Source organism: Natrix helvetica (assembly GCF_964273705.1).
Source record: "Natrix helvetica genome assembly, chromosome: 1".
NCBI classification, from domain to species: domain Eukaryota; kingdom Metazoa; phylum Chordata; class Lepidosauria; order Squamata; family Natricidae; genus Natrix; species Natrix helvetica.
Window position 1 is genome coordinate 203,530,317 of NC_138548.1, and position 18,983 is coordinate 203,549,299.

Consider the following 18,983-nt stretch of genomic DNA (forward strand, 5'->3'; position numbering starts at 1 on the left):
AAATATATGAACATGAGAAAGTCTTAACTCAAATGTATTAATTGAGAAAAAAATGTAAGATAAACAAGTGCCAAGTGTGGAATGTTTTCCAAGAATGTGGAATTGAAGTAAGGCTGCTGAATGCAACAGGTGTGGCATACAAGTAAAATATATTACATGCTTCCTGAATCATTCCAACACCAAGAACAGAGCAAGAGAATATCTGATGTTGTACCTGGAGCCAGCGGCGATGTGGCGGGAGGGAAAGTGGGTCAGAAATGCAATAAGTTAATAAATGGTTGTGGTGATATTATAGATGTGCTAGTCAGAGAAATGAATATGCATGTCCTTTTGTATGCAGATAATTCCATTTACTGGCCTGAGACTATTTGCAATTATGTTACATGGTATGTGACACTGGGACAATGAAATAACCATATGCAATTCATACATAAAGAGCAACTAAATAAATGCATACATTTAGTGAGTGTTTACCAATATGGGGAAATAGATGGAATTTTTGGAAAAGTAATGGGAAATATATGGTCAGCTGCAAGAAATGAATGTTTATAAAAAGAAGTGAAACGGTTATGTACAAAAACATGATTCTGCACACTCTATTATATGAGTGTTGGAAATGTCAGAAGAAATATAATAGTATTTTGAGTGCAGTGGAAAATAAGATACATAAGAAGTGTGCAAGTGTACAAAAAGAGGTACGGCTGGGAATGAACAAGTGATGAAAGGATGTATGAGGAATGCAGAAGTTAAGTGCCCATGTTAAAGAAGTACAATGAGGTGGTTTGGTCACATAGAGAGCATGAATCAGCTATATTAATGTGCTTTCCTACCATTCCTGAATTGGAAGTATGTTGACATGTTTCCTTCAAAGCCTACCTGCAGTTTAATGTGACGTTGTTTTAGGGCAGTGTTTCTCAAACTTGGCGACTTTAAGTCCTGTGGACTTCAACTCCCAGAATTCCCCAGCCAGCTATGCTGGCTGGGGGATTCTGGGAGTTGAAGTCCACAGGACTTAAAGTCGCCAAGTTTGAGAAACACTGTTTTAGGGCAATGATTGGTGGGTTCTCTGCTACCTTTCCTCACCCACCCAGTATTGTCTATCAATAGTAAAAGCAACCATCAATCACTTTTCTCAACATATAGCAGAGTAAGGTAGGACAAGGTACTCATTTGTGTTATTTCTGTATGTTCACTGAGTGCTTACCATGGCAAGCTGAATCACCCGGTAAGTAGGCTTTTTCCTTTTCTTATGGGGGATGGAATTCATGTAATGTTTTAAAAAAGTTTTTGCCATAGGAATAGCGCTCTCTTAATTTCTGAGAAGAGACCGATATTCTCATTGAAATTTCAGTAGAAACACACCTCTTCCCCAGTTTGGCATGCCTCTCTAAGCAGTCAGGTAATTTAAATAACTAAGCCAAATTATATGCCAAGACTAGCCATGAAGTGGATAGTAGACAGACGGCTATATGTATGGTGGCGATGATAGAAGAAACTGAAGAACTATATAGAGAATATTACAGTAGGGGGAGGGGGGAATTTTGATAGGCAGGTGGGATTAAGAAAGATGTGCCCAAGAAGAGTGACTGGATCAAGTGGAAAAGGAAATATGAGATTCAGGGTAAGACGGAATTGATGAGATTCTTAAAAAGAGAGAGATGAGAAGTTTTAAAAACAAAAGACAATGTACGAATCAGGGCATGGATGCGGTGGAAGCAAGGATAGACTGTAAGGAAAGAACAGTATTAAGAGGCGTAGTGAATGGATGGAGCAGTTTGGCGCAGTAGTTATTGGGGTAGAAAACAAGAGACTGTGAGTTCTAATCCTGCCTTAGACAAAAAAGCCAGTTGGATGACCTTGGGCTACTCTCAACTTTAGGAGGGGGGGGGGGGCAAAAGCAAACCCACTTCTGAAATCTTGCCAAGAATACTGCAGGATATGTTCAGGCAGTCGCCAGGAGTCAACACTGACTCGAAGGCACACCCCTCACTCCAAAAGTGAACAGTAAATTAGAATTAGTTATATGTTCTTTTCTTCTCTATTATCTCATGCCTTTAATTCTTTTTACTCATTACTTCGCATTTATTGCCTGTGTCTTAAATACTACAACTAATCTCCACCCAAACCCAAAGAAACAGTGTGATAGGTTTTTCTGCCTGGCACTCCAAGGAAACAGTAAACATCCCGCTCAAATTAGATGCATCCACAATGAAAACCAGATCCCTTTAACTTTGGAAAGGAATCCCCAGTTGCATCCTTAGTTTGTGGGAACGGATCAAAATCCAGTAAACCTACTGAAAAGTATGGTCTCACCAGTGCATGGGAGGAAATAACTGTGGTTGGTGTCAAGGTGCTTCCCGTCCCGCCCGGCGCCAGGAGGCTGTTAACAGCTGCATTCACTTTCTCTTGAGTTGGCAATGAAGGAAGCTCCAAGACCTTAGGCTTCTTGCCCTTCTGTGGCTGCCCCTCAAGAGAAACAGACACCAGGCTGGGAGATAACTGGGCTTCCTTCTTCAGTAGCCTCTCTCCGTCTTGTTGCAGATCGGCCTCCACAGATTCCTTCTCCGGAGAAGACTTCTCAGGAGAAGCTGCCTCTTCCTTCACTCCACCATCCATTAAAACCATCAGAGCAGCTGCCTCTTCGTCAAGGTCCAGGTTCTCCTCCACTTTCACTAGCACCTTCTCATCAAGGACAGGAGTCTCCAAAGGAATGGGCTCCACTATGACCTGGATGGAGACAGAAAACAGAGATGATAAAAGTGATGCTACCAGGAGAAGATTTGGGAGATCAAAGAGTGTCTCCTAAACAAAGCAGAACCAGTTTACTTGGTTTGGAAGTTAATTGCTGTTTACAGGGGAAGTCCCAAAAATAAACCTCAGAGCCTAACTTTGCTCAAATGATTCGTTTGGTACTGTAGACTAGTTTCAGGCACAGTTCAGTTTTCTTCCCGAGTTCTCTGCTAATAACCGGTCCTTTTGTAAAATAAAAAAATAAAAATAAAAATCAAGACTCACTCTTGGTCTACTGATCTGGGACTAATTTGTTTGCTCTGTTTTCCTTAAAACTGAGGTTTCATAAAATGTATCTTTCAGGTTGGCCATACATTCCCTTTCTTTCAAAACACTGTCAGATTATTTCAAGATGGTCATGAAACTGCTCTCTGACGGTCATGGCCATGAAACATCCTCTCCTGAGGCATTTGGAAATATTTTGTCCCTACAAAACCATTTCCCCCAATCTGGCGTCCTTCATATGTGCCAGAAATAAAGTTCCTAAAATTCCAAGCCAGGACAGTCACTGTCTGTATAGGCTGGGGATTCTGAAAATTGCAGTTTCAATACATCTGGAGGGCACCGGGTTCAGGAAAGGCTTCTGTTAAAGAAAACTGGATCCCAGCAAAAAGCTATTAGCAGACTGGTTGCAATTTTAGTCAGAAGCTCTTTTGCTATGTCCAACAGTACCTAGGCTACCACATCAACCTAAAATACAATGTGAGTTTTACCTTAGCATGTTATATGAACCAATCGATTTCAAAATCATGATTTACATTACAGCATAATCTATGATGCTGCCACAGAAATATGCTTAGTCAACACACCATTTCTAAGCACATAATTTAGCACAATATGAGACTGTAGTCATTGATTATATTCTAAATACATAGTTATTTTTTATTGTCTTGCTCCTCTCTCTCTCTCTCTTCTCAAACTTCTTCTAAATATGTTCTCCAGTCTAAATCCACTTCATAAGCTTTTTCTGGCTATGTATTATCCCAGCCATTATTCTAACTATTGCCATTTCTATATTGGCCAACCCCTTTTAGTTAACATGTTCCTTACGGTGCAAACAAACAGAAAAAGAAAACGAGAGCCCCACTTTCTGATCCTTAGTTGTTTATAAAGTTATTTGAGAGTCATTGTTCATTCTGTATATGTGATATACAATTTAAACATAAAGCAAGTTTTAAAAAGCTCTTCTCCATTTTTGCTCTTCATTTCCTTGTGTGCCAGTTTCAAACTCCTTTCAGCAACTGCTTTTATACTTTCTTGCTTTATATATTTAGAGTTAAACTTAGTTGCTTTTCTGTATTACTTTTATATACATACACACAAATGCACATATGTGAATTTTTGTAAAAATATAAATTAAAACCATATTTTAACCCTATTCTTTCTTAGGTCTGGATTTCCTATGATGGGTCCTGTTTTCCCTACATAGTAACTTCCTTTGCTTTTTATATTATAGTTTTATACTTCTATACCCTTTGTGTATTGTACTGCTTTATTGGTCTTTTGCCATAACAAGGTGTTTTTTTTTAGTATGAACTTAAGAAAAGCCCTGTGGGTCACAACAAAAGCTAGTCTAATTCAGCATTCTGCAGACTGCTCAACAACAAATGGAGAAGTTTGCAAGGGGGATATATGTCCAATAACACTATCAACTGGTAATTAGGACAAGCAATTTTTGATTCTGTAGGTTTTTGTTTAAAGGGTATTTCCCCTTTTAAAAACATCTACATTAAAAGGTCATGACCATAGTTGGTAGCTATAAATTCCATATTTAGCTAATGGATAGTCACAAATTTAATGTCATAAGGCAGAAGAAAAACATCACATGATATATCTAACACATTAAAACCAAGATGGAAAAATATTTTAAAATACAGAACCCTAGCTGCATTTTAAAGCATTTTAATATGTGATGAAATATTTTTAAAAAATTAACTGTCTATTAAAACACATTCAGGGTGCCTCCGTTTAAATGCCACTTACGGCTCTTAAAATCCTTGAGAAAGACTCCAGAACTTATCTAAAATTCTCAACAAATAAGAACAATAGTAATAGTAGGTAGATAAAAATGCCAAATCCAATCTAAATTTATGGCTGACTGTGCAATGGACCATAATAATTGAATGTACGGTATATATTATATATAATATATATATAAAATAAGAAAATCAAAACTAATTTGCGTGTGAAGTATTATCTATAGAGTAAGGAATTGCAGAGGATATAGAACAACTGAAACAAAGTGTCATGGTTATTGCAGAGAAGATCAAAAGATATGACAATTGAATATGAATATTCCAACAAATTTTGCAGTTTAGAGCAAATTGACATCAATGCTTTAAAACCTTTGAAAATGGGAAAGGACTGACAAATAATGAAAAGCCTGACAAGAAAAGATCCTAAAATTTTAGAAAGGTTTGTGAGGAAAACAATGCAATAGGAATCCAACATGGATTAAGCAAGATGAAAACACAGTGAAAGTACTTATATGGAAGACATTACAATAACTTAGAAATGGCATGAAAGCAATCAGAGAAGATCAAAAACTCTTGGACCAGATGAGTGCCATAGATTCTGGCTAAAATCGCTGACAAATCTACGGTTGAGATTGGCAGACCAGATGAATAAGGTTTTGGAAGCATCAGAAAACAAACAAAGTGAAAAGGAGAATGGAAATAAGCCCAGAAACTATAGATCCATCACCTGTTTGCCTATAACATACAAGTTATTTATGGGCATAAATGCAAATCAAATCTATAGTGATTTGGAAAAAAAAAGATTTACTCCCCGTAGAAAAAAAAGGGTGCTCCAAGAATTTGAGGGAACGAAGGACTAGATATTGATTGACATTCTTTTAAAGAATTAAAGCAAATATGTTTACACTTGGATAGACTGCAAAAAGACATTCAATTCTCAATGTCTCGAAATTTTTGGAATCAGCAGAAATGTTCAGCAATTTATGAACACATCAATGAAATTTTGGCAAATGAAGCTGATGGCTAACAGGGAAGAATTTGAAGATGTCAAAATCAAACATGAAATTTTCCAAGATGACTCATTATCACCTTTGCTTTTTGTACTATCAATGTACAATTTTGTACTAAAATTGCTGACAATAATTTTAAGCAAGACAAATTGTGGGTATGAATTGGCCAAAAATTTTCATACTTATTATATATAGATGATTTTAAACTATTATGAAAAGCAAAGGCTAAACTTGTTTCCATATTAAAAAGCACAAAAGACCTCAGTAAAGATATTTGAATGCAATTAAGCCTCCACAAGTGTGCAACCATAGTCATAAAGTCAGGCAAAATTGTTGAACACAATGAATGCAGCTTAACAATGAAGATCTAATAAAGGCGATAGCACCAGAAGGCGGCTACAAATATTTGAGAATTTTGGAAGTGTCCAATTTATTACAGAATCAAATCCAAGAAATGATCCTTGCGGGAGAGGGGGTGGTCTATAAGCGCTCAGTAAATAAATAAATAAATAAATCCATTCTACATCAAACAAGTTCAGAAACTTTTGAAATCAAAACAAAATGGTGGAAATATCATGAAAGCAGTTAAAACCTGAGCAGTTTTTCTTGTTTGCCACATAGAAAGAATAGTTGATTGGACTCAAATGGAACTTGATAACTTGGATTGAAAGACAAGAAAATTAATGACAAGACGCCATACTTTGCTCCCAAAAAGTGATGCTGATCGACTATATTTTCAAAGAGCTGAAGGGGTAGAGAACTTTTATACTTGAAACAAACTAAGAAAAGCATGGCCTAAATGATTAAATTAAGAAAAGCGAAGAAATTACTGGTAGTTGAAGGCAATCATTCAAGGAAAGCTCTTGAAAACAAGAAAAGTGAAGGCTCAACATGGAAAAGAATATAGAATTGAACAATTTGTTAATTGGAAGAACAAGTCAATACATGGTTAATGCTTAAAGGAAATAGAAGGAAAAGCTGATTAAAAAAACCCACATATACTGTAGTTGGACAAGATCAGGGGTATTGCAGAAAGAAACGGAAGGCTTTATTTTAGTGGTTGAGGAACAAGTTTTGACTATTAACTGCACCAAGGTAGAAATTCAACATGTATCAAACAACAGCAAATGTCATCTTTCTGGTTAAAAAAAAAAGATGAAACAATTGACCATTTGATCAATGATTTCAGGAAAATTTCACAAACTAATTATAACTCATGGCCAAGTTGCCAGAATTATTGATTAGAATCTTTGCCAAAGGTTTGGATTTTGAATGGAGTAAAAATTACCAGGGCCATGAAGTTGAGAAGGTTTTGGAAAATGAGAGGGTTAAGATGTTACGGGACTTTAAAATCCAAATAGACAGTCATCCTGTTCATAACATGCTTGATATAACAATTATTGAAGAAACAAAAATATGATTCACTGATGTTGCTATTCTGGATGATGCCAGGATTAAGGAAAAACAATTAGAAAAAAAATGAAATTCTGCAACTTGCAATTTGACGCTGAACACTTATGGAAAAGGAAATCTGCTGTTATACCAATCACGATTGGAACACTCGGAGTGATACCTAAAGGAGTTCCTTGATATCTGGAAATATTCAATTTATCAGACCTGAACCACCTTCTGGAACTGTCTATATTGTTAGATGCTATCTTAATCATTCTTAGGTCCATGGTTAAGACTTGAATTATTAAGTTTCTACTAGTCTTACTTAGACTGTGAATCTAACTGTAGATTACTCATACATCACAATTAATTGCATGTTACCAAATCTTTCCAGACTCATGCAGCTAATAGCAAGACACCAAAACCCAATAAACGTACATAATAAAGTAGCAAAATTAATCCATAGCTGCAAATAGTATCATAATAAGAGCACAATAAACCTCCCTCCATTCCCACCCCCTGCAGCCAGGAACTCTGGGAGCTGTAGTCCACAAGCTACTGGGAAAATATTATTCTGCTGTATTTTATTAAATATATTAGTACAAAAAAAAAGAGCACAATAAAAACAACAATTGTAGCGTAAATAAAATTCGGCTATAGATATCAAGCGATTATTCCCCAAAGTCACCTTGAAAAAAAGGTTGGTCTTCATTTATTTCTGAAGCACTATTATCAAGGGGGCCAGCCTAGTTTCTAGAGGGGAGGGGGGTTAACCACTAGTGCCGTGATTGAGAAACAGCATTTTCTGGCATCAACTCCAAGGGTGGGATTCTACCAGTTCGGGCAAACCTGTAGCTCTGAAGGAGCGAACCAGTTTGCTTCCACAAGCAAGTGGGTCTGCCCAGCTGCCCAGCGCTTTACCTACCTATCTTCTTAGCTGAGTTACACGGCAGAGTGGATTGCTGCGCCTCAGCTGTTTTCCTTCCCAAGCAGCAATCCAGAAGGTAAGTATATTCTCGCAGCGAGCCAGTTGTTAAACCGGTAGGATCCCATCCTACCCCTGATCAACTCCGCTTACTGCACTACATCGGGGTTCCACACAAGGGCGGGTTCCTATACTGGTTGGTATCAGTTCGCTTCGCTCACTTGAGCGCCCACCACGCACAGTTGACTATAAATTGTACTGCACATGCACAGAAGCAGAAGAGACCGAGGAACCATTTCGGGGGTGTGGCCAGCCTGGATCACTGCCGGTTCTGTGACCCAGAGCAAATCACCACTACTGGTTTGGGAGCAACCCACCTCTGGTTCCACATTTGGTTGGAATAGGTGGCCCTGGAGATGTATTTTATAAGTAGACCTTTGAATGGCACTAAGAAATCTACTAGTTACTAACTCACAACATGCCAGATAGATGTAATCATAGCAATTACTGTATGCCAGTCAGCAAAATGCTACTGCATTGTGAACTATCTGTATTTTCTCAGTGATTTTCAAAGGCAGCTCCATGTAAAACACATTGCAGAAGTTTATAACCTTGTGGTGGAAAGGGAATGAATCACTGTGGTAGCTCTTCCCACTTCAGAAGGGCCATAATTGGCTCACCAATCGCCCTCCTGGCCACAACAGTCAACAATCTATCCAGTTATAGCTGTGAGTTCTGGAGATTGACAGAGGAGAATATACAACTAAGTCTTGCTAAGTAACTTAACCTGATTGTTAAGGCTCACTTTCTACCTGTTTCATTCCATCAAGATAACCAAACATCTTCAAACAGTGGAAGAAATTTTATTCAAAATCTCCAATGAGGCCCGGATACTATAAAGCTGAGTATCATCAGTCTATTGTGGAGAGACTCTCCCAGCAGTTTCACACATATTAAATAGCAAGAGGGCTAGACTGACTCCTCCAGCATCCCACAAGGAAGTGACCACCAAGCAGATACCTTCTTCCCCACCACTGATTGGAACTGCCCACTGATCTACCAACAGAACCACTGCAAAACAATGTCCTTAGTCCACAGGCAGGAAGATTCTATAGTTAATAATACCAGAAGCCGCATGCCCAGTAATATCACATAGAACGTGCAGCTCTTTGCTTCACTATAACTCCCTGTCAGAAAGGGGGGAAATGATAAATATTTGATTCTCTGGCTACTCTTTACAGGATAAACACTTTATCCCAATGTTTTTCAGTTTTTTTCTACAGGTTTACTTTGAAAAAAAAATTACATGTTCCCAAACTACCCTTATCATCCAGCATTCGCAAAAATAAAATTCCCATTCCCATGGGAATACCCATGTCTCTGTCTCAAGCGGGACCTCCCCGAGGAGAGAGGTTTTTAGCACGTCACAAAAGAAGCCATTCCTAGAAACACTCCCTCTCCAGGTGGAACAACTTTTATTCTTCTGAAAATGACACAAAGTTCTCTGAGAGAATGAAAAACAAGCTCAGTACATAGCCTTCCTGAACTTCTGAAAGAAAGATTATAATCTACATGAAGCTGGGAAAAGGCCCAAAGCCAGAAAGGGACTCTGGCTTCAGTCATTAGACTGTCGTAGGGAACTTATGGTAGGCAAGTTGAGCTAGAAATACTGCATGGCAATTATTTCTATTTTGAATCTCTGCTTTTTTAGTGTAATTTATTACTTCTGATATGTATTGTCTAATGCAAGCTCAGTGTCTTTGTCTTCTGACAGACTGGAACTCCTTTACAATAGAATTAGTTCTAAATAGGAGCAGGCCAGCATTATCTCTACTTAGCCAAACCTTTTATATTTTCTTATGGGAGATCCTTTTAAAATGCTATCTGAGATTCAGCAACTGTTTTTTTTTTAAGGATTTGCTTTGCATTGGAATATTTTGCTTCTGACCATTTAAAGCCAAAAATAATTTTTACATTCTCCCTTTTGTTTTTAAATAAGGTTTTATGTTATTTGCCTCTTGTGAGATTGATCTAGCTCCCCAAAAGGGGAGAGGAAAGAATGGGCTATTTTCCATAATCAAACAAACCTCAATACTACATGGACAGTAGATGGTGCTATAGAATTTATCTTATTTATTTATCTCTCTGTTTTCTTCGTTTTAAATTACCAGGAAGTGACAGAAGGTGTGAAAAGCTTATCCTGCTTGTATGTCAGGATTAGTGGAGAAGATGCTAGGGAAAGCATTCCCAGCAAGAAGGACCAAACTGCATACCAAAGCAGGAGGTGGAGCTAGGGTGTGTAGATCCAGAAGGGGAGAAGAGCTGAGACTGCCAAGCTTTCATCTTGCAGGCTTAGTCCTGCTGTCACAAACATGTAATAATTAAAGGCCCAAAGATAAAACCAGAAACAAAATGGCAACCCCAACAGGGTACAGCTAGTCCTTGGCTCATGACCACAAATGAGCCTAAAATGTATGTTGCTAACTGAGAAATGTGTTAAGTGTATTTAACCATTTTGCAACTTTTCTTGCCGCATTTGTTAACTGAATCACTGCAGTTGTTAAATTAGTAACCCGGTTGTTAAGTGAATCTGGTTTCCCCAATTGACCTCGCTTGTCGGAAGGCTGCAAAAGGGGATCGTGTGACCCTGCGACACTGCAACCATCCTAAATGTTAATTCGGTTGTCCAGCATTCGAATGTAAATCACATGACGATGCAGATGCGGCAATGGCCATTAAGTATGAAAAATGGTTGTAAGTCAATTTTTTTCAGTGCCGTTGTAACTTGGGACAGTCACTAAATGAACTGTTGTAAGTAGAGGACTACGTGTACACACAAGGATCCCATGACAGCCAAATGTGGGCATTCTATAGTTCAGTCAGCACTGCTGGCCCTACTAAAACCCTCTTTCCTGCTGGAGATGGCTATTCTTGTCCTTCTCCTGCTGTTCTTTGCTAGCCTTATTCATTTTTCTGCCCTGCCTAAAATATCAGTATTTTTCTTCAAAAGGATGAAGGGGAAAAGAAGCAGGAGCTTTGAATTGCTTCGCTATTTCCTTGGGTGTTTTAATCCAATACAGGTAGACTTACAATCGTTTGTTTAGTGACCGTTTAAAGTTACAACGGCACTGAAAAATATGACTTATGACTGTTTTCCACGCTTACGACCATTGCAGCATCCTGTGGTCATATGATCAAAATTCAGATGCTTGGCAACTGACTCATATTTATGACGATTGCAGTGTTCCAGGGTCATGCGATCGCCTTTGACGACTTCCTGACAAGCGAAGTCAACAGGGGAGTCAGATTCACTTCACAACTGTGTTACTAAGTTGCAGTGATTCACTTAATAACTGTGGCAAGGGTGGTTGTAAAATGGGGCAAAGCTCACTTAACACATGTCTCACTTAGCAACAGAAATTTTGGGCACTTCGACTGAGGTCATAAATCGAGGACAACCTGTATATGCATATATATATATATATATATAGATAGATAGATAGATATAGATATAGATATAGAGATAGAGATAGAGATAGAGATAGAGATAGATAGATATAGATATAGATATAGATATAGATATAGATATAGATATATAGATAGATATAGATATAGATATAGATATAGATATAGATATAGAGATAGAGATAGAGATATAGATATAGATATAGATAGATAGATAGATAGATAGAGAGAGAGAGAGAGAGAGAGAGAGACACCACTGCAAAAGATGAAGCAAACCCATCCAGGGAGTGATCTGCTGAGATCTTATCCAAAGCCCCCTTAAAAACTGAAGCTAGCTCTAGTCTTCCCCTTCCAGCAAGCTAGAAATCTCCCTTCATGACTCACCTGCAGGGACTCTTGCGATTCCTCTGGTTCTTCAATGCTTATATGTAGTTGCGGGAGGTCCTCCACTGGGGCCATGGAAAAGGGGGCCATTGGCTCAGGAGCAGCAGCAAGAGGAGGCACCACAGGCAAGACCTCTGTTTCCTGGCGTGAGGGCCGTCCAACGGGTGAAGGGTTCTGTAGTGACTGAATGGTGAAAGTGGAGTACAGTCCGGAACGCATGTATTCATTTCGACTGCTACGTGGGGCACCTCCGCCTCCTCGGGGAGCTTTGGAGGTACCAAATGCTCCTTCACCCCCTTTGGCCTCACCTGGGACCTGCTCAGGTTTTTTGGTACCTGCCTCATCCTTCATGCCTTCCATACTCGAAAGTTCCGGGTAAGAGACAAACTTGTAGACAAATTTCTGACCACTGACTTTACGGATGATATTCTGGAATGGACAGAAAGGATGGCTGAATTAGAGCAGCAGAGACAAAGTAATCCAGCTACGTTTTTCATGAGACAACGTTCTATTCGGTGGTGGGTTCCTACCGGTTCAGGCGAACCCATAGTGGTTTGGAGGCCTGGATCGCTGGAACTGGCAGAAACCCAGGCCTGCCACGCCCCCAAACTGGTTCTCCTGCCGCCGCCATTGGGGGCGTCATAGGGGGCACCATCTTGTTTTTTGGTTCTGCACATGCACAGAGCAATCTTAATTACACTGCGCATGCGTGCACAGCACATGTAAAATGTGCGCGCACAGCACACACACAAGTGAACTGGCAGTAGTGCCTGCCGGAACCCACCCCTGGTTCTATTGATAATGTTTTTCTGGAAAGATATTTGAATTTTAAAAACCCAGTGTCTTCTGAAATGAGCTAGACTGCAGTTGACACTTTCTGCCTTGAAAAAATAGAACAACTATTTGCTGTGTTTTATTCGGCTTTTGGGACAATACGTATGTGCACATGTGTATCTGTTAAAGGAGAGTAGCTTTGAAACCTTCAGACAATAATAATGTGTAGGTGGATTTCTAGCAGTTGATAATGACTGCCAATATCAATTGGAGCTGCTGGTAGATTAGCAAAAACTGAAGGTCGGCAGATGTTGATGGTGTTTGCTTCCATTTATGTATTCCATAGATTCACAAAGTTGGAAGGAGCTGTGGAGGATTTGCTCCTGTGTGATGCAGGAATCCTAATTTAGCACCCCAAGCTAAAGCTTAGCATCCATTGGAACAAATACAAGAAAACACCACCCTTCTGTGTTAGTATAATTCCACCGTCAAGCTGCTCTTGCTATTCAGAAGCATTACTTAACCTTCAGTTGAATTCTGACTTCTATTGTATTTTATTTCCTGCATTCAGAATGAGAGAATGTGTTTTGGCTATATATATATATATATATATATATTTAAAAACTTCAATGGGCTTTCTTCCAGGGGGGGAAAAATCAGGTCACTCTGTTCTGGAAAGTGGGGTGCATATAACAAAACATCAGTTGCTAGATGTTTCTAAATCTACTTTGTTTTCCTACAAATAATTACTCTTTTCTTATTGAGATACAAACAATTTTCAGAGATTTCATATAAATTCAAGCTTATCTTTGCAGGTATAAGAACTGCAAAGGGGCAGGGGAGAGAAAAAGGAAGCTTGGGAGTCTCAGAAGACAAATATAGACATTTAGCATTTAATTCTTGCAGAGAGTCTCAAAACAAAGCCTGTGCACCATCATTTACTCCTTCCCTATTGATCTGTAAGAAAAGTTCATCTACCCAAATATTCTTTTAGGTTTCCACTGTGCTCTCCTTTAATTAAGGCTGGGCTGAAATGGAAAGCAAAGCAGGAACTGGCAGATTCATCTTGAATTTACAAAGTGGTCTCTCACTTTGTCATAGTAGTAACGCAGGGCCCGGCTCAGCTTGTCATAATTCATGTTGGTCTTGTTCTTCCGCAGGCCCCAGAGTCGTGCAACCTCTTCTGCATCCACCAGCTTGAACTCCCCATCATTGGATGTCCATGCAATCAGATGCCCATTGCTCTGCTGTTCCAGCAATTGCAGAAGAAACTGCCACAGAGTGACTGAAGGATCCATGACTAAAGGGGGGGAGGGGAAAAGGAAGAGCAAAAGGACAGCCAATTCAGGGATACGGATCGTTGAAGGGCCTTGATAGGTAACAAGTAACATTTGCAAATGAGAAGAATCCAGGAATAAGTGCTATGGTTGAGGTTGACTAGAAAATGAGGGTTTCTCTCATTTACAGAGAGAAAAAATAGCATCGAGGAAAAGATTGGGCTGAATCATTCTTTGACATACTTGCTTTCTACATGCAAGGAAATGGGGATGAGGATGGGGCTCATTGCAAAGCAACCAGTTATTCTAGTCTCCCCAATCAATCACACAGGTACTCTCACACAGCCATGCTGAAGAGATAAATTTTTTTTAAAAAAGTGTAACCACTTGATTTGGCTAAAACCAGTTTGGTGAATACTTCCAGATGAGCTTTGTAAGGCTGTGTCCAGTCTATTGAGCTGTGAAGCGAAGAGTAGCCTAGGATGGGGGAAAAAACACACCACAAATACCATGAACATCAACTCTTTGGGCTGCTTCAGAGTCTTGATACAGAATGTTTAAACAAGCTATTGCTTCAGGGCTTTCCTCAAAGACATTTGATTTTTAAAGGGGAAACGCTGAAGATAACATTAATCTTTTGTCCAGGATCCACAGACTTAAAAGAACTGCAGTCCTCAGCCTTCTTGGAGGGTGTTTCATCACTTTTCAAACAACAGAATGGATTCTTTCTTTGGTCTATATGGCCTACACTGGACTTTGAAGTGCTGGGTGAGAAATGTACTCCAAATAGTGAGCATGGGCCAAATTAAAGAAATGGAACCACGGCCAAAAAGATATTCCTTTTCGTATAATTAAAATTTAAATGCATGGAATTTACCCAGTAACTCCCTGTGCTTTTATTAATTTCCTTTTATGTCACCTCAAACCTACAGTTCAGCAGCAGTTTTTGAATGAGTTTTGGGGATAATGTGCAATTCCGGGAGCACTGATTACAGATTATTGATATAATAGCACACACAGTACTCAAATAACCAGAAATGAGACCAAAGAGCACTGGCTAGGGCTACGAAGTCACTCCCTTGCAGGCTTTAAATATAACTTCTATAGCTGTAAATGATTATTTGTGTGATGCTGTTCCTTTATCACTGGAAATTATAAAAGCATCTCATGCAAAACCTTGATTTTTTTTTTTTGCCAGATATAATGGGGGGGGGGGCTGAATCATCAATTATGCATGCAGTATCATGTCATCAGTTTGCTTCATCAAGGACAACAAAGATAATCCTTGATTATCCCAATCTTTAAAAAATAATGCTACAGCTTGCGCTGGGACATAACTATTAAAATAGAACAATGAATAACAACAGAGTAGATACCATTCCACCCCTCAAAAGAGCTATTATAATAGATATTGCAGGAGTACCCATGCACATATGTAAACAACTGAGAATGGGTTAAAAACACAGTTTCACCTCACAAAATGTCTGGAACCTGAGTAATACTCAAACAAACAAGGCTCCCTCCCAAAATTAGCCATGGGAATTGTTCCAAATGACCTGAAGCAAAATTAATTCATGGAGAGCCAGCAGTCCTATTCAACACCGCAAACACACAATCATCCTTTCCTTTAGATCCAGGTCATTCCTGAAGAGCATTTGGCATTTTTCTTCCTTTGGAAAGGCTTAAAATATCATATTGTCACCTGAACAAGACCTCATGCATCCAAGGAGAAAAAGAATGTGATAGCAAGGTCCACCATCTTTTACAGTGGAGTTGTTGAGGCCCATAGTGAACCTCTGAGAAGCATGTCAGGGGCCAGGCCCCAAAAAGTAGGTGAGAACAGTTGAAAATGGGTGTAAACAAGGACACCTTTTTTTTGCATTTTATATAAATGCAAACCAAATTAAAATATATTTAATTAAGGAAAATTCACTTCCCTGTAGTAAAAATTTCCCCTTTCTCTCACATTAATTATTCTAATGTAATAGCAAGTTTTGGAAAGGTCCTTGGGATATCCAAGACTATTAAGGGCTTAAATAACCTGTGGGCTGCTGGTTATATATTCTTGCTTTAGAATGCAACATTTTTTTGTTAAAAAGAGTTAATTCTAAATTTTCAAAAACAAGGGAGAAAAGAGGTAAGGATTCATGCTTAAAGATCACTAAGTTAGATGACTTAGTGCCAATTTATGCAATGAGGGCTTAAGCCAAAGCTTTACAGAAAGAGTAAGTTTCAAGGAATTTGAAGGAAGTGATGATACTCCATATAGATGCCTAGAAGGAATAACCAAGCAAAGAAAAGGCAGTTGTCTCATTCCTGTAGTCTTTAGTTCTGTAATCATTTTTATTCTGTCAGTTATTTATTCTGATATTTAAAAAAATTAAATGCTAATAACTATCCATTTCAGCCATCGGGTATAATGAAGGATGAGTTGATCCTACAGTACATCTGAATGCTTGTGTCCTACACTGTGTCTCATTCACACATAACCAAGGGAAATGTGCTGCAAAACAAGACAGTGTGAGGGAGAAAGAAAGCAGAAGACTGTATGCAGGGAATATATGCAAAAGACATAGCCACAGGTACATTGTAAGAAACAGATACTTAACAGAAATATGTGGCTGTTTAATTGCATTTGCATATATATCAGCTAGATTTTAAATCATTGTAATTCATGCTACCATACCTTAACGCCTCAAGCAGCAATCACTAATTTCTAAAATGGAATCAGAGAGGTCAAAATTGCAGCTGAAGACATTCTTCAGCCCAAATAAACACTAAAGAGTTGGAGGTATTCAGGGGGAACAAAATGCATTCTACATATGCTCCAAGAGGTTTCCGGAAGGTTGAATCTACCTGGGTGCTTCCCAAATCCCAAATCCTGAACCACAACAGAGATAAACCCCATTCCTTTCTGAGCTACTGTAGTCTATTTCCTCTGTCATATGTATGCATGTGATTTCTATGCACTGTCGTAGTGAGACCTTCTAGTCATCCATATATTTTTTTTAAAAAAAGAATTAACTTGTGTTCACCTCTTTCATTTTCCCAAGAAGCACACAAAATACCCAGTTTGTTGTTTCTGATTTTGGAGGGAAAGTATACAGGAGGTCTGAGAGAAAAGTCACACTGAGTAAAGGCTTTTTCACCCACTCATTCCTCTTCTCCTGTTTCCTCGGCTCCACTTGTAAATGCCTATCTGGATTTGGCCTAAAGAAAGGATTTTAGGGCTGGATTTCATAAAAAATCTCATCAAATGCTGTAATCCAGCAGTAAATGTAGTGAAGGCTGTAGGGAAAGCTGGGAAAGACTACAGGCCTTATCAGAAGAGATGAAGGAACAAGGAACAAACTTAGAAGAGAGGTGGGAAAAGCCCAGAATTATTTTTGACATGTAACTGACATGGGTTTGATGGTAAGAGCATTTTGGTAATCTATGATTTTATTGTATTTTATGTTTGATGTCTTGGCCCAAACATGTCTTATTTGTGTGCATACACGTGCGCACACACGTACACACACGTACACACACACACACAAACACATAACACGTAGCACTTGAACAGAAGATCCTAATAAAAATAGCTAGTGGTAAGATGTTTTTGTAGGAAATCAATGGGATGAAAGTGCCATGAACAGGAGAGATGTGGTACCCCATCTCTCCTTTCCAAGTGAAAACAAAATTATTTTAAGGTAATAAAGCATATGTGACAGAAATCTCCTCTGGCTGCCAGGAGTCCCCATCTCAAATGCCCAGCAAAGGGGACCCACAAATAAACACACACAGTTTCACCCTGTTTGCACATCCATCCTGTCTCTCTCTCTCTCTTTCCCAGATTTTAACAAGGATGGGTTCACAATAATCTGAAAATGACTTCAGACTCAAGATTGGTAGAGGGACAGGTAATGCCTTCTTTCTGTCACTTTCCAGTCATGGGTGTGGGAGGTGGTATCACTTGCCCAAAATGCTGTGCCCATCTTTTCCCAAGCTGTCTAACCCAAGACCAGCTGTCAACTGGGAGGAGGGATAGTTACCTTCTGGATCTCTAAGGTCTTAGAGTTAGAGAAGAGGCGTGAACGGAGGTCTCTCTTTCTCCCTCCATCGTCTACTACTCACCAGTGAGCATGGCGGCGCCCCCCAACCCAGATCCCGGCGGCTCCATGGGCTGGGTAGGGGGCCCCAGCTCTGCCGCCGGGGGGGTGGGTAGCTTGCCAGTCCGCTTGCTGTTTCCCAGGCGAGAACGACCTGCCTCGGTCCCCTAGTTCCCACTTTCCTTCTCAGTTCGTCCGCTGGCCCTGTTGCTCTTTCCCACCACCTCTTGCTGGTCCCACTTGAGGTTGCCGACCGGTCTCAAGTTGAGGGTCTCTCCGCTGGGATGGATCGCCGTCGGGAGGGCTCGGCGAGGCGGGCTCTCTCGCGTGGGGAGGCGGCGAGTGTCCCCCGCAAGACCTTGACGTCGCCGGACCGCCTCGCCACTCGGCGTGGGTGCTCTCTGGGATGTGCTGGGGAGGGTGAATGGGGGAGAAGGTGCGGGGGGGGAGGAGAGGGGGCGGATCCGCTCTTCTTCCTGCCTCTGACGAGCCGTGCAGGCCGCTGGTTGCAGCGCCGGGGATGCAGCGGTGACGGCGCCTGTCACATGGAGAGAAGGCGGAGCCGGCAGCGGCCCGGTCGCCTCGTTCCGTCTCCTCTCTGCCTAGGGCTGCACGGTGTCCGCGGGTAGAAGCGCTCCAGGCAGAGTCCCGGGTCAGGTCCGAAGCCCGTGGAAGACTGGCGTGAGCCCGATCTCTGCTGGAGCGAGGCGGGAGAAATTGAGGGCGCCTGGATCTCTGGCTCTGGAATCTGGATCTCTCTGCTCAGGCCGAGGCAGGAGATCTATTGAAACCAGGACGCCTGGGATTCTTTCCTAAAACGCGGGTTACGGAGAGCCGAGAATCCCAGGCTGGGCTGACCGCTCTGGACCGGCGGGCTGGAGACGCCGCCAGAACTTCCT

At 40.3% G+C, this 18,983-nt stretch overlaps 1 protein-coding gene across 1 annotated transcript in view; it reads right to left on the minus strand.

Annotated features, from left to right (window-relative positions):
- Window positions 1-18,515, minus strand: part of ELK1 (ETS transcription factor ELK1) — a 29,580-nt gene extending 11,065 nt beyond the window's left edge. The window contains exons 1-4 of the mRNA XM_081950991.1: window positions 18,110-18,515; window positions 13,808-14,016; window positions 11,943-12,371; window positions 2,314-2,727 (exon numbers count right to left, since the gene is read on the minus strand). Of these exons, the coding sequence (XP_081807117.1) occupies window positions 2,314-2,727; window positions 11,943-12,371; window positions 13,808-14,016; window positions 18,110-18,155 (1,098 nt within the window). The 5' untranslated portion in view covers window positions 18,156-18,515. The remainder of the gene's footprint in view (window positions 1-2,313; window positions 2,728-11,942; window positions 12,372-13,807; window positions 14,017-18,109) is intronic.
- Window positions 18,516-18,983: the final 468 nt, after the last annotated feature.